Here is a 16,869-nt window from a genome sequence, read left to right on the forward strand (position 1 = left end):
TCTCAGAGTCCCCAGTCTCTCTTGCTTAATCTCCCCCTCCGATTTCCCCCAATTCACTTTTCCTTTCCTTCTAATATCCTCCATGTTATTCCTTATGCTCCACAAGTAAGTGAAACCATGATAATTGATTCTCTGCTTGACTTATTTCACTCAGCATAATCTCCTCCAGACCCGTCCATGTTGATAGTTGGGTGTTCATCCTTTCTGATGGAGGCATAATATTCCATTGTCTAAATGGACCACATCTTCTTTATCCGTTCATCTGTTGAAGGGCATCTTGGCTCTTTCCACAGATTTGTGATTGTGGCCATTGCTGCTGTGAACATTGGGGTACATGTGGCCCTTCTTTTCATTACATCTGTATCTTTGGGGTAAATACCCAGTAGTGCAGTTGCAGGGTCATAGGGTAACTCTCTTTTTAAATTCTTTTTTTTTTTTTTAAAGATTTTATTTATTTACTTATTTGACAGAGATCACAAGTAGGCAGAGAGGCAGTCAGAGAGAGAGAGGAGAAACCAGACTCCCCACTGAGCAGAAAGCCCAATGTGGGGCTCGATCCCAGGACCCTGAGACCATGAACTGAGCTGAAGGCAGTCACCCAAGCGCCCCTATTTTTAAATTCTTAAGGAATCTCTACACTGTTTTCCAAAGTGGCTGCACCAACTTGCATTCCCACTAACAGTGTAAGAGGGTTCCCCTTTCTCCACATCCTCTCCAACACTTGTTTACTGTCCTGTTAATTTTGGCCATTCTAACTGGTGTAAGGTGGTATCTCAATGTGGTTTTGATTTGAGTACCCCTGATGGCAAATGATGGCGAACATTTTTTCATGTGTCTGCTAGCCATTTGTATGTCTTCTTTGGAGGAGTGTCTGTTCATGTCTTTTGCCCAAATTTTATTTGACAGAGAGAGAGATCACAAGTAGGCAGAGAGGCAGGCAGAGAGAGAGGAGGAAGCAGGCTCCCTGCGGAGCAGAGAGCCCGATGCGGGGCTCGATCTCAGGACCCTGAGATCATGACCTGAGCCGAAGGCAGCGGCTTAATCCACTGAGCCACCCAGGCGTCCCTCTTTTGCCCAATTTTTGATGTGATTATCTGTTTTTTGAGTACAACTTGTTGACTGTTTCATGTTTCTCAATTATTTGTAATGTAAATTGTTTACTTCTCTATTTTCAGAGGTTTATTTTATTTTATTTTAATTTATTTATTTTTAAATTAACACATAATGTATTATTTGTTTCAGTGGTACAGGTCTGTAATTCATCAGTCTTACACAATTCAAAGCACTCACCATAGCACATACCCTCCCCAATGTTCATCTCCCAGCCACCCCATCTCCCCCGCCACCCCTCCGCCAGCAACCCTCAGTTTGTTTCCTGAGATTAAAAGTTTCTTATGGTTTGTCTCCCTCTCTGATTTTGTCTTGTTTCATTTTCCCTCCCTTCTCCTATGATCCTCTCTTGTTTCTCAAATTCCTCATATCAGTGAGATCATATGATAATTGCCTTTCTCCACCTTATTTTGCTTAGTATAAAATCCTCTAGTTCTATCCATGTCATGGCAAATGGCAAGATTTCTTTTTTTTTGATGACTGCGTAATATTCCTCTGTGTGTGTGTGTGTGTGTGTGTGTGTGTATCTACACACACACCACATCTTCTTTATCCATTCATCTGTTGATGGACATCTAGGCTCTTTCCATAGTTTGGCTATTGTGGACATTGCTGCTATAAATATTGGGGAGCAGGTGCCCCTTTGGGTCACTACATTTGTATCTTTAGGTATTGCAATTGCCAGGTCATAGGGTAACTCTATTTTCAACTTTTTGAGGACCTCCATACTGTTTTTCAGAGTAACTGCACCAGCTTGCATTCCCACCAACAGTGTAGGAGGGTTCCCCTTTCTCTGCATCCTCGCCAACACCTGTTGTTTCCTGACTGGTTAAAATTTAGCCATTCTGACTGGTGTGAGGTGGTATCTCACTGTGGTTTTGATTTGTATTTCCCTGATGTTGAGTGATGTTGAGCACTTTTTCATGTCTTTTGGCCATTTGGATGTCTTCTTTGGAGAAGTGTCTGTTCATGTCCTCTGCCCATTTCTTGATTGGATTATTTGTTCTTTGGGTGTTGAGTTTGATAAGTTCTTTATAGATTTTGGATACTAGCCCTTTATCTGATATGTCGTTTGCAAATATCTTCTCCCATTCTGTCAGTTGTCTTTTGGTTTTGTTAACTGTTTCCTTTCCTGTGCAAAAGCTTTTGATCTTGATGAAGTCCCAATAGTTCATTTTTGCCCTTCCCTTGCCTTTGGTGATGTTCCTAGGAAGAAGTTGCTGCGGCTGAGGTCGAAGAGGTTGCTGCCTGTGTTCTCCTCAAGGATGTTGATGGATTCCTGCCTCACACTGAGGTCTTTCATCCATTTTGAGTCTATTTTTGTGTGTGGTGTAAGGAAATGGTCCAGTTTCATTTTTCTGCATGTGGCTGTCCAATTTTCCCAATACCATTTGTCGAAGAGACTGATTTTTTCTATTGAATATTCTTTTCTGCTTTGTTGAAGATTAGTTGACCATAGAGTTGAGGGTCCATTTCTGGGTAGAACTTGAAGTCTGGAATTGTGATACCGCCAGCTTTGGTTTTCTTTTTCAACATTTCTCTGGATATTTGGGGTCTTTTCTGATTCCATATACATTTTGGGATTATTTATTCCATTTCTCTAAAAAAGTTGGTGATATTTTGATAGGGATTGCATTAAATGTGTAGATTGCTCTAGGTAGCATAGACATTTTCACAATATTTGTTCTTCTAGTCCATGAGCATGGAACGTTTTTCCATTTGTTTGTGTCTTCCTCAGTTTCTTTCATGAGTATTCCTTAGTTTTCTGAGTACAGGTTCTTTGCCTCTTTGGTTAGATTTATTCCTAAGTATCTTTTGGTTTAGGGTGCAATTGTAAATGGAATCACCTACTTAATTTCTCTTTCTTCTGCCTTGTTGGTCTGTAGAAATACAACTGATTTCTGTGCACTGATTTTATATCCTGACACTTTACTGAATACGTATGAATTCTCGGAGTTTTGGAATGGAGTCTTTTGGTTTTTCTACATAAAGTGTCATATCATCGGCAAAGAGTGAGAGTTTGACTTCTTCACTGATTCGGATGCCTTGTATTTCTTTTTGTTGTCTGATTGCTGAGGCTAGGACTTCTAGTACTATGTTGAATAGCAGTGATGATAGTGGACAGCCCTGCCATGTTCCTGACCTAAGGAGAAAAGATTGAGGATGATATTCACTGTGGGGTTTCATAGATGACTTTTATGATATTGAGGTATGTTCCCTCTATCCCTACGCTGTGAAGAGTTTTGATCAAGAAAGTATGCTGTACTTTGTCAAATGTTTTTTTGGCATCTATTGAGAATATCATATGGTTCTTGTTCTTTCTTTTAGTAATGTATTATATCACATTGATTGATTTGGAGGTGTTGAACCAACCTTGTAGCCCTGAAATAAATCCCACTTGGTCGTGGTGAATAATTCTTTTAATGTACTGTTGGATCCTATTGGGTAGTATTTTGATGAGAATTTTTGCATCCGTGTTCATCAGGGATATTGGCCTGTAATTCTCCTGTTTGATGGGGTCTTTGTCTGGTTTTGGGATCAAGGTAATGCTGGCCTCATAAAATGAGTTTGGAAGTTTCCTTCCATTTCTATTTTTTTGGAACAGTTTCAGGAGAATAGGTATTAATTCTTCTTTAAATGTTTGGTAGAATTCTCCTGAGAAACTGTCTGGCCCTGGGCTCTTGTTTTTTGGGAGATTTTTGATTACTTCTTTAATTTCCTTAATGGTTATGTGTCTGTTCAGGTTTTCTATTTCTTCCTGGTTCAGTTTTTGTCCTTTATACATCTCTAGGAATGCACCCATTTCTTCCAGATTGTCTAATTTGTTTGTGTAGAGTTGCTCATAATATGTTCTTATAATTGTTTGTATTTCTTTGGTGTTGGTTGTGATCTCTCCTCTTTTATTCATGACTTTATTAATTTGGGTCCTTTCTCTTTGCTTTTTGATAAGTCTGGCCAGGGGTTTATCAATCTTACTAATTCTTTGAAAGAACCAGCTCCTAGTTTTGTTGATCTGTTCTGTGGTCTTTTGGTTTGTATTTCATTGATTTCTGCTCTATATTTATTATTTCTCTTCTCCTGCTGAGTTTAGGCTTTATTTGCTGTTCTTTCTCTAGCTTCTTTAGGTGTAGGGTTAGGTCGTGTATTTGAGACCCTTCTTGTTTTTTGAGAAAGGCTTTTTTGGCATATGCTTTTCTCTTAGGACCGCCTTTGCTGCATCCCAATGATTTTGAACAGTTGTGTTTTCATTTTCATTTATTTCCATGATTTAAAAAAATTCTTATTTAGGGGCACCTGGGTGGCTCAGTGGGTTAAGCCTCTGCCTTTGGCTCAGGTCATGATCTCAGGATCCTGGAATCAAGCCCTGCATCAGGCTCTCTTCTCAGCAAGGAGTCTGATTCCTCCTCTTTCTCTCTCTGCCTGCCTCTCTGCCTACTTGTGATCTCTCTCTGTTAAATAAATAAATAAAATCTTTAAAAAAAATTCTTATTTAATTTCCTGGTTGATCCATTCATTCTTTAGTAGGATGCTCTTTTAGCTTCCATGTGTTTGAGTTCTTTCAACTTTCCTCTTGTGGTTGAGTTCTAGTTTCAAAGCATTGTGGTCTGAAAATATGCAGGGAATGATCACAGTATTTTGGTACTGGTTGAGACCTGATTTGTGACCTAGGATGGGATCTATTCTGGAAAATGTTCCATGTGCACTAGAAAAGAATGTGTATTCTGTTGCTTTGAGATAGAATGTTCTGAATTCTGTGATGTCCATCTGGTCCACTGTATCATTTAAAGCCTTTATTTCCTTGTTGATTTTTTTGCTTAGATGATCTGTCCATTTCAGTGAGGGGGGTGTTAAAAGTCCCCTACTATTATTGTATTATTGTCAATATGTTTCTTTGATTTTGTTATTAATTGACTTATATAATTGGCCGCTCACGTGTAAGGAGCATAGATACTTAAAATTGTTAGATCTTCTTTTTTTTTTTTTTTAAAGATTTTATTTATTTATTTGACAGACAAAGATCACAAGTAGGCAGAGAGGCAGGCAGAGGGGGAAGCAGGCTCCCCGCTGAGCAGAGAGCCCAATCCAGGGCTCGATCCCAGGACCCTGGGATCATGACCTGAGCCGAAGGCAGAGACTTTTACCCACTGAGCCACCCAGGTGCCCCAAAATTGTTAGATCTTCTTATTGGACAGACCCTTTAAGTATGATATAGTGTCCTTCCTCATCTCTTATTATAGTCTTTGGCTTAAAATCTAATTGATCTGATATAAAGATTGCCACCCCAGCTTTCTTTTGATGTCCATTAGCATGGTAAATTGTTTTCCACCCCCTCACTTTAAATCTGAGGTGTCTTTGGGTCTCAAATGAGTTTCTTGTAGATAGCATATTGATGGGTTTTGTTTTTTTATCCATTCTGATATCTTGTGTCTTTTGATTGGAGCATGTAACTCATTTACCTTCAGGGTAACTATTGAGAGATATGAATTTAGTGCCATTGTATTGCCTGTAGGGTGGCTGTCACTGTATATTTTCTCTGTTCCTTTCCGGTCTATATTACTTTTAGGCTCTCTCTTTGCTTAGAGGACTCCTCAGTATTTCCTTTAGGACTGATTTGGTGTTTGCAAATTCTTTTAGTTTTTGTTTGTCCTGGAAGCTTTTTATTTTTTCTTCTATTTTCAATGACAGCCTACCTGGTTATAGTATTCTTGGCTGCATATTTTTCTTGTTTAGTGCTCTGAATATATCAATGCCAGTCCTTTCTGGCCTGCCAAGTCTCTGTAGCTAGGTCTGCCACCAATCTAATATTTCTACCATTGTAGGTTACAGACCTGTTGTGCCGAGCTGCTTTCAGGATTTTCTCTTTGTCTCTGAGATTTTAAGTTTTACTATTAGATGACGGGGTGTTGACCTATTTTTATTGATTTTGAGGGAGCTTCTCTGTGTTTCCTGGATTTTGATGCCTGTTTCCTTCCCTAAATTAGGGACGTTCTGTGCTATAATTTGCTCCAATATACCTTTTGCTCCCTTTTTCTTCTTCTTCTGGGATCCCAATTTTTCTAATATTGCTTCATCTTAAGGTATCACTTATCTCTTGAATTCTTCCCTCGTGATCCAGTAATTATTTATCTCCCTTTTTCTCAGCTTCCTTATTCTTCATCATTTGGTCTTCTATATCACTAATTCTCTCTTCTGCCTCATTTGTCCTAGCAGTAAGAGCCTCCATTTTTGAACAGGAATTGATAAGATAAGATGTTGGTTAAAATAGAAAAAAGGAAAAATTTTAAAAAAGAATAGGAAAAGAAAAAAATAAAGAAAAATTTAAAATTTTACTTTGAATCATGGGAAAAAGCCATGAAGTCTATGTGGTGTATTCCTGTAGTGTTTTGGAGTTCTCATTGATTGGTAAACTTGGTCTTGAATGGATGTTCTTGCTGATCTTCTGTGGGAGGGGCCAGTTTTAGTGATTCTCAAATGTCTTTGCTGGAGGTGGAACTGTACACCCTTGCCAGGGGCTAGGCTAAGTAATCCACTTCAGTTTGCTCTAGATAGCTTTTGTTCTTAGAAAGCTTTCCCTATAGCTTTGGAGGATGAAAATGAAAATGGCTACCTCCCAATCTCTGACACTGGAGGAGCTAAGAGCTCAGGGCCCTGCTGTTCAGTGAGCCTTCTGAGAAAAGCAGTCAGTCACTCCTCTGTTGCCCTGGTCTCCGGCTGCACTTTGTGCTCACCCGGCCTGTGACCCAGTGTTTCTATCTCCAGCACACGGCCCTGTTTGGAGTTTCGGAACCCAGCTGATTCCTGCAGTGTGCTCCCATGCTGCTCCTCTCAGTGGAGGAAGGGGGGGTCTCCCCGGATCTGCCACTTGTGGGGTCCCTGCTTGAAGAGCAGTGGTGTGACTGTGCCAGGAATTAGTTTGTGGCAACCCCAAGCTGCCCCCTCCTCGACTCTGTCTTTGCAGCTGGCTTCCCTGCTCTGATACCTGGGAGCTCTGCCATTCTCAGGCACCCCTGGTCTTTCTGTGACCCCAAGGGTCCTGAGACCACACTGACCCAGTGAGGATTCCACCCCCCTCTTAGCCACTGGAGCAACATTCCTCTGTGGAGCAGACTTCTAAAGTTCTTATTTTGTGCTCTGCTACCCCCCCCCCCCCCGTCTTCCCATATATCATCTTGGATTCACTTCCTCACATATCCTACGTTCCAAAAAGTGGTTGCTTTTTGTTCACAGAGTTGCTGCTATTCTTTTCTTTGATCTCCTGTTGAGTTTGTATGTGTTCAGAATGGTTTGATAATTATCTAGCTGAATTCCTGGGACCAGACAATGTTTAGGTTTCCTACTCCTCTGCCCTCTTGCTCCTCCCTCAGTGTGAGGTTTATTTTAAACTTTAAAAAAGTCTATTCCATCAATAGTGTGTTCTTTCATTTGTTTTACTGTGTCTCGCTTTCTGTTGGCTCCATCCTACCTTCTGAATAGGCTCAACATTTTCTCTCTTTAAACTTTTCTTTCGATTTTTATCTTGTGTTTCCTTTACTGCCTGGGTTTGTAACTTTTGTTTCTTATCAGGGCTGAGATACAGGGTAAGGTGAGATGCCTAGGGGACGAACATTTCGGAAGTCTCTCTCCAAGTCCTGCAAGTGCAGGGTGTGGGGTTGGTCCTAGCATGATTTTGTTTTTATGAATTTTGCATCCTAGGTGCCTGGCATGCCTTTCCGTAGTCCTGGCTCTTCTGCTGAAATTTCTCATTAGTGGGTATTCATTATAAGCTGGTTTCTGCTCTAAATAGACTTCATTTATTCAAATTTTTGGGCACATCCGCTCTGCAGTATGCATTGTGCCAGGTTTGGGGAATATAAAGGGTCTTAAGACACCGCTCCATTGTTTCTTCAGATTTACTCCTTCTCAAGTCTAGTGCCTATCCCCCCATTCCACTTCGTTTCTGCTTTTTTGTACCATGGGGCACTGTTGATCATTACTGCCTGTTCATCCTAACCCCAGCCCATCTCTTTAGAATATACAGCTATTTCTGTGACAAGACACCCTTTCTGGGAACTAGTGGGCATTTGGGTAATACATCAGTGTCCCTCACTGGTGAGACTTAGAAATTGACTTGTCCTTTCAGTGTGTTAAGGTAGCAGTGCCCAGGATTTCTCTTGGGTTAATGGGCCCTTAGACCTATGTTGTTGGGAAGGTTCTTTTTCATTCATACTCTGCTTAGTATCTTCTCTGTTTGGAATCTTTCCTTCTCCTTCTAGTAGTTTGATACTCAGAGGCAAGCTGATTTTCTGCCCAGCTATTTGGCTTACTCTTGCCAACTTTGTTTCCTGGGTCCTGTGTTCTTTTCCTTTCTTTGCTGACTTGTTTTTAATGTAGTTTCTCTGAATGATCCTGCTCTGCTTATTTTTGAAAATAAAAACTGAAAAGAATTGAAAAAAAACTTGAAATGAAAAACTGCTTATTCATGAAAATAAACTCATCTACTCATTTAAGAAGTGAATAATGAACACATATTCCATCCCAGGTACTATAGGAGTCACTGTGGTTATAACAATGAGCTCAACCAAACATTCCTTGTAATCCTGAGTTAGAGAGACAAGGTAGGTATAAATCACACCATCTGGGGGGCGGGGTGGTATTTGCTGTGAAGGAAAGTTAGAGATGCAGCTGATCTTGGGACATTTGAGTTGAGATCTCTGTCTTCATTTCACTTAACTAATAGTCAGTTTTGAGCTTTTGCCTGCATCAGGACTTGATACAAAGTACCCATTTCCAGTTCTGGCCTTTGGTTTTGTATTGTCTTTTTCCCACTTGCATCTTGTCCCTAACCCTTCACCTTAACCTTGACTGCCATGAATTCTTTTCTTACTCAGTAGTGGTTGTCAATCATGATCATTAACTTGTTCTCCTTTGGAAGTTATTTTCTACCTTGTTTTCTTAACATTTGACTCTGTTGGTTCTTTTCCTACATCTTTGTTAGCTTCTTTGTTATATTTCCTACTTCTTCTTTGCATTTCCTAAAAGTTGCCCTAACCCACATTTTGTCCTGGGCTCCTTCTGTATCAGCTTAGCCTTTCTTGGCAGTCTCATCCATTCTAGAAAACTCTGGGTTACCATTTTTATGCAAATGGATGGCTAATATATCTAATTTATGCTCCAGCTTCCAAAGACTTGAGGTAGAGGTATTCATAGAGGCACATTTCCATGTGTACAGGTATGCATAGAGGTATATGTTCACGTAGAGATAGGGAACACCCTAAGTGGAATTCATTATCTTTAACTCAGTGATGTTATAATCTCCCAGTCTCCTTGCTTGAAATCTTGAAAATTTCCACCTTCTTGCTCTCAAGATTCCAGATCTGCCTGTCTGCCAAGTGGTGCCAATTTGTCCAGTGTAATAATACCATGTCATGGGTTTCTTCTTTTCAGTGTGTGCTTGTTCAGCTCTAGTTCAGGCCTTCCTTTCTTTCTCCCCTGTCTGTTCTTTTTCTTTCCTAAGGTGCAGCTGCCACTGTCTTTCTCAGTTCCAGATGACTGAATCCTGTGCTAGGTTCATTTTTCCTGAAACACAGTTCTGATCTGTCGTTCTTCTCTTCTGCTCATTCATGCTTCAGAAATTCCTTACCGTCTTTGAAAAGTGTGCTGGTTTTCTAGACCTTCCAACTTGTTTTATTTGCCTTGCACTACCTCCTTCATACAGGCTGGAGTCTTTCCAAATGGAATTAATGTTCTAAGAACCTGCCTGTGTTTTTCTGTTTGTGTTTCTACTTTTTTTTTTTTTAAGATTTTATTTATTTATTTGACAGAGAGAGATCACAAGTAGGCAGAGAGGCAGGCAGAGAGAGAGAGAGAGAGAGGAGGAAGCAGGCTCCCTGCCGAGCAGAGAGCCCGATGCAAGACTCGATCCCAGGACCCTGGGATCATGACCTGAGCCGAAGGCAGAGGCTTAAACCACTGAGCCACCCAGGCGCCCCTGTGCCTCTACTTTTGTTTCCTTTTGCCAGCAGCATGCTTTTCTCACATTCTCATTTCTTCCTTCACAGCTTTCCTAAAGCTCTCTCAGATTTTCTGACCCACAGGTACTTTCTTCCATCATAGGTACATTTATTTACCCATACTTAAAAAAATAGAGTGCTTATCACTTCCCAACTTTTATTGTTATATTGGTATGATTTTTAGAAATCTAATTAGCTTTTGTATTTTTCATTGTGCCTAGTATAGTACACTGTCCAAGTATTTGTTGAGTTAATAAGTGGATGAATGCCTTCTGAATTAAACCATCAGATAGTCTGGCCTCCTCTGTGCACCCTTCCCATTACCTTGTTGTTTATCTAAGACCATCTGTTTCTCTCTCTTCTTGCCTTTTTTTTTTTTCCCCACTTTATCCCTGAATCTCTTCATGTATTGCTCTGTGTCCTGTTACCCTTTGTTGTTGTAGCTTCTCTTTTCCTGAGTAAGTATTAATTTCACTTTAGAGAAAAATTATATCATTTCAATGAAAGATGTGTGTGGGAAATTTACAGGAAATGGAAGCTAGTGTTGAGAATGACATCTTGATACATTTTATGGGAAAGAAGCCTGCCCACTAGGATTCTGGAAATTTGCAAGTATAGGCTGGAATCCCTGGGCTGGTGGCCAGCTCAGAGTAGAAAGTAGAAGTTGTGATGATGTGTTCAGTATCCAGGTGGAAGGCCAGCAGCCAGCTCAACGGCCCTGGACTCCAGTCTTCTGATCCAGGCAGCTGCCTTAGATTCCTTAGAAGCAGCTGCCTTGAGCTTGCGGACAAATGATTGGTTTGAAGTAATGTCAGGTAGGAGTAGGGACATATATGTCTAACTGCATTGTTGCCATTTTTTGAAAGCTAGTGAATCACCTGGGTTCCCTGCATAGTTTTGGATATCCAGTTGTGGCTGTGAATTAGATTTTGTTGATGAATTCCAAAGGAATTAATTTACTTGGTTTAGTCAACAAACGTCATTTGCCCAATGCGAAACTTAGTAAGTGCTGTATCTTTTGAGTCCTAGTTTAGTACCTATTTCATTATGGCCTTGAGATCCCAGATCTTTATACCTTTTTACAAAATTCTATTCCCTCCTACTCTTACAATGGAACTGCAGAGCTCTTTCATCCCTGCCTCACTGCCCTGTTTGTGGAGGTTTTTAGTTGAAGTGGCCCAGATGAGCAGGCTAGCGATACCTTGCAAAGAAACTCAGGACAGATGGTGTGCTTGTCTAACTGCCTAGGAGAGAGTGACACAAGGACACAGGAGGTCCCCCTTCCCACAATGTGTATTTTTTTTTTTCAAAGATTTTATTTATTTGAGACAGAGATAGAGAGTACAAGTAGGCAGAGCAGCAGGCAGAGGGAGAGGGAGAAGCAGACTCTCCACTGAGCAGGGAGCCTGATGTGGGGCTCAGTCCCAGGATCCCGGGATCATGACCCGAGCTGAAGGCAGCCACTTATCTGACTGAGCCACCTAGATGCCCCCGCCAATGTTTTTATCATGCACGTACTACATTTCTGAGAGCACAGAGGACACCATAGGTTAAGTACTCATCAGTCACCTGTCTCTCTTTGGTTTCAGCTAGTGACAACTGAGCTACTCAAGGCAGGAAGAACTCTGAGCTGAGCAGTGGAGGCCCCCCTGGATCTGGAGAGAAGAGGCGACCTTGGAACCAGTAATGAGCCATCCTGACTTCAGGCTGAACCTCCGGCCCTTGGGGACCCCCAGAGGTAGCAAAAGGAAAATGGAGTCTCTTCTAGCAACTGGAGACCTGAAATAAAATAACAGTGAAATGGAGGCACAGGGCGGGTCTGGGGCTGAGGGCCACCATAATTCTTTTGGTGACCTGTTAAATATTCTTCCATGTTATTTATTCTAGAATTAAGTGTGGTTTCTTGTTGTCTTAATTTATTATATTGAATATAGCGGTTTAGTTTCCTCCAGAAAAGAGACACTCTTTTAGTAATTCCTATTTTAAAAAGTCTGTGTCTGTAAACAGCAAAGCATATTGAACCCATTATTCAGATTATGTTCTCTGCATGTTGTGGTGCTGATTTAAAACTTAAGTCTCATTTGTGTATATTTTATGCATGTTTCCTCATTTTATGTTTGTTACCTATTCTTTCCTTTTTGTGACTATTTGAAATCATTATCCGATCATTTCATTCTTTTATTAGTCTTTCTACATTAAAAAAAAGGTAAAATATCTCCAGTTTAAAAATACAGAGATGCTTGGCTGAGGAAAGAGTTGATTGCTGCCTCATGTTTCTAGGTGTGTCCTCTGTGGTTGGCCCACATGGTGTTGGTGCTTCGCCAGGTGACAAAAAGTCAAAGAACAAGTCCATACGAGGGAAGAAAAAGAGCGTATTTGAAACCTACATGTCCAAGGAGGATGTCTCAGAAGGCTTGAAGAGAGGAACACTTATCCAGGTGCTTAAAACTTACTGGGCGGCTATTCCTTGACTGTGTGGAATCAGAAGTACCCCTTGGCTCATTAAACTGTTTATTGTTCTGCATTGTGTGCTTGAGGGACATGGCACGAGAGCAGGCCCAGGGCTTCCCACTTCTTACACCCACGGTGCAGTTCGGGGTGCAAAGTACCACAAGACAGAGCAAGTGCGCTGAGATTTGAGAGGAAGGAGCCATTACTTAAAGTTAGGGTTGTCTAGGAATTGTTTATTTGGTCTAGGAGTGCTTAATTGAAAGGGATGTATTTGGACCAGTTGGTACAGTTTGAGCAAGTGACGATAAGAGAAAGAGCTTTCTGGACAGACAGACCAGTGTGCGCTACTAAGACCAAAGTGGAAAATAGGGTTTGGCTGTAAGGAGCACTGATAGTTGAGTTTGCCGGGAGCACATGGACACTAAGTGATGGAGACGAGGGTTGAGAAGGAACCAGTAAACAGCACCAGACAATATTTGTTGAGCGCTTTATAGTTTACAGAATATTTTTTAAAGCTAGGTCAGTGGTTCAGCTCAGCAGAAGTTTGTTGAGCATCTGCTGTGAGCTGTGAGCTGGGAACAGTACACAGTTAGGAGTGTGCCGCCTGGGTGTTCCCAGAGCGAAGGTGGATGAGACTGGTTTTCTGTTCTCCCAGCTCCCAGCCCAGGGCGGGCAGGCTGTCATGGGAACGAGTGATTTAGGGATAGATGGTAAGTGCTCAAATGAAAGTGTTACCGGGGTGTGTGGGAGGGTATTGGGGGGAACTGGGAGCCTGGAGGAGGTGACTTTTTGGTGGTATGGGAGGATGACTAGTTGGGGCCTATTACCTGAAGGCTATGTGTGTGAGAAGGGGGTGTGGGGAGGGTGAGGCACCGATGAAAACATGACTGGTGAAACAGTGTAGAGGAAGGCAGCGTAGGTCTCCTTGGGCATGAAATAGGAGGTAGGAAGTAGGTAATGAAATGGAGAGTGAGGCAGGGCACATGCTCTTTGAATTAGGTGTATTTTAGAATTATGGGATTGGTATATAGAGGCATGGCCATGTGTTATGTGGCTCGCTTGAAAATGTTGGTTGTGTCCCATTCTGAATGCATTCTCTCATTACTCTCATTCTGAGAGCTCAGCTTCTATATTTGTGGTTTTGGCTGAAGATCCAGCCAGTGAACAGCTACTGTCATCTTCTTTTCCTTTTTAATTACCTTTTTGTATTTACCTGTAGTCAAGTGCACATATGATTAATGTAGACTCTTTGATTGGAACCTTTTGACTCCCTCCAGCCACTCCCTGCCCTTCTCCTGTATCCTCGCCTCCTCTGGCAACTACCTGTCTGTATCTCTGAGGTTTTTTGTTTTGTTTTGTTTTAAGGTTCCACATATAAGAGACCCAACAGTACTTGGCTTTCTCTGTTTGGCCTGTTTCATTTAGCAGGTCACTTTGAGGTCCATCAGTGTGGTCACAAATGACAAGATATCATCCCTTTTTTATTTCTGAGTAATATTCCATCGTATGTGTATGTATATACCAGGATTTCTTTATCCTTTCCTCCATCAGTGGACACTTAGGTTGTTTTCATAACTTGTCTGTTATAAATAGTGCTGCAGTGAACATGGGGTGCTCATATCTTTTTGTGTTAGTGTTTTTATTGACTCTTGAATGGAAAACTTTTTAACAAGTTGATCTTTCTGATTTTAGAGGTACTATTAGCCCCCCCCCTTTTTCTTTAACTTTCCTTGGATTTCTTTGACGAGGCCTCTCTTAGGAGGGTTGAATTTGCATTTGGACATTGGTCCCTTCATTAATCCATTGGTTTGCTCTTTATCCTTCAATCCACATACTGAGCTCCATTTTATCTACAAGTTTCTTGGCCCTCATCTTGTTTCATGTATGAGGACCCTTTTGTGCCTTTCCCACTTTCATCTCCTGCCGCTCTCCTTCAGGTACATGCTGCTCTGTTCACCCTGCCCTGATCTTTAAGACCTGTCCTGTAAAAACTCTGCTGTGTGCTTTTTCCATGACTCTGTACGCACTGTTCCTGTGCTTGGAATGCTTTCTCCCATTATCTTGATGTAATTGTGCTTGAACTTTAAGTCCCTACCTAAATGTTACCCCCTTTGAGAAGCCTTATTTTAATTCTCCAAGCAGAATTGGCCATGACTGCTTTCTTGAAGCTGACTTTGTTTTTCACCCTTTATGCTAAACTTATTACCATTTCTTGGTATTTATGTTTCCTCAAATAGACCATTCACTTTCTTGTGGGGAGGGCTGTGTCTTATTCCCACAAATTATTCCAGTGTGTGACATTTGATTGATGCATAATGAGTTTATATTGAATAAATATTTGTTTACTGAGTGAAAAAGGATCAAGGTACTGTCTTTTGAAGATGGGTGAAGGAAACTCTGTTATAACTTGGAAGAAAAATTGCTTCTAATTTTGGTTATAGAATATATAGAGATAGGATGAGGAAAATATTCTGGAATGATACAGTTTTTGCTCCTTCCTATTAACTTTTGCTTTTGAAGCAACTCTTTGCTGAAATTAAAACAAAACAGAAAGCTGATCAATGTAACAACTCTTTCCCAGGAGTTTGTAAGTGATTCCTCCTGGCTTGTGACATCATGAGACTCTGCAGCCAGAGCCTCCCCCCACAGATGAGAACAGTTGTTCTTTGCAGATGGGGAGAGGAATGGGTTCCAGATATGAGGTCACCATGTGAAATATACAACACTGTAAATAAGATTTTCCTAAGCAGGGAAACAGAGTCCATCTGCTTTCTGATGTGAACTTTATGTGTGCAGGCCTTGATGGGTAAGATAAAAAGCTAGATAAGAAAAGCTATTTAGATGCTGTTGGAGAAAAGTAAACTTATTAGATACACTTGCAAGTATTTGTTAACTTTTATATTCAAATTTAAGTATATTGTGACATCCCTTTCTTTCTCTCCATCCAGAGAAGAAACTTTTATTGAGAGATACTAAGGAGTTATTTTAAAAATGGGAGTAGAATACTTTTGTTTTCAGTACTTCAGACAGTAATTTGACAATTCATTGGTGTTTTCCCCTCTGTGGGAATGATGAATCCATAGTGACCAAAGGAATCCCTTTCCTGTGTTTGAACTGGCCAGCAGGAACACAGGATCATGTATACATAAAAAAAATTTTCTTTGTACACAAGTTGTCACATTGTACATATGTCCTTTCTCCATAAGTGCAGTAGAGGAGATTGTTATAGGATGTGTTGGAAGAAATGAAAGTATGGGTTAGGCCTGGAGGGGACTCAGGTTCGGGGTGATGACCAGAGTAACATGGGTATGATGGTAGGATTGGTTGGTTTCCTGATCTCAGATGATACTTTGGCTGAAGGTGGTTTGGGTTGATCCCCTAGAGCAGCCTGAGGCATGATGTCACAGTTCCTCCTAAAATAGAATATTGGTATAAAGTTGTTATTGGACCTTATAGGAATTCCTAGTCCAGGAAGATAGGACAAGATGGGTTAGTTTCTAGGACCTTCACCATTTGTTTAAAGTGAAATCAGCTGGAGAACATTTGGGTATGAATTAAAGGGAAAATAGAGGTGACATTACAGTGGACTGCCCCACCATTCAGAAGGCACAAATAATCTTCATAAAATGACAGGCAGGGCTGGTGGGAGAGCTTCAACTCTGTAGCATTCATTAAGTAGCTCATGTTTCTTGACTGTCTCCTAAGTGCCAACACATACCAGTGAGTGTGATAGGTAATTCACTGGGGGAGTCGGGCAAACACAACCTAAGACATAAAGAGGGAATTACAGCGTGTGCTGAGCACTGCTAGGGAAGTAAGAAAGATGCAAAAGAAGAATTAGAGCCACTTTACATGGGGTGGTTAGGCTGCTCTGAGCAGGTGATTTCTGAGCTGAGAGCTGAAGGGTGGAAATGAGCCAGCTCTCAGGAGAATTAGGCAAAGAATATCATCACAGGCAGAGAGACCAGCTTGAGGAAGAATGGCAGGCAGAAAAAAGGCCTGGTGTTTTTGAGGAACATGAAGGGAGCTGTTGGACACAGTGAGCAAAGGGAATTAAGATACGGGAATAGGGGGCACCTGGGTGGCTCAGTGCGTTAAGCTGCTGCCTTTGGCTCAGGTCATGATCTCAGGATCCTGGGATCGAGTCCCACATTGGGCTCTCTGCTCAGCGGAGAGCCTGCTTCCTTTCCTCTCTCTCTGCCTGCCTCTCTTGTGATGTCTCTCTGTCAAATAAATAAATAAAATCTTAAAAAAATAAAAAAATATATGGGAATAAGTTGGAGAGTCAGGCAGCTGCCCCAGCTAGGAGAGTAGTTCA

General features: G+C 41.2%; 1 protein-coding gene across 1 annotated transcript in view; it reads left to right on the top strand.

Moving 5' to 3' along the window:
* The window catches only part of DIS3L2 (DIS3 like 3'-5' exoribonuclease 2), a 367,036-nt gene that overhangs the window by 49,381 nt on the left and 300,786 nt on the right, over window positions 1-16,869 (top strand). The window contains exons 2-3 of the mRNA XM_046019310.1: window positions 11,690-11,838; window positions 12,381-12,538. Of these exons, the coding sequence (XP_045875266.1) occupies window positions 11,787-11,838; window positions 12,381-12,538 (210 nt within the window). The 5' untranslated portion in view covers window positions 11,690-11,786. The remainder of the gene's footprint in view (window positions 1-11,689; window positions 11,839-12,380; window positions 12,539-16,869) is intronic.

Source organism: Meles meles, chromosome 9, assembly GCF_922984935.1.
Source record: "Meles meles chromosome 9, mMelMel3.1 paternal haplotype, whole genome shotgun sequence".
Lineage (NCBI taxonomy): Eukaryota > Metazoa > Chordata > Mammalia > Carnivora > Mustelidae > Meles > Meles meles.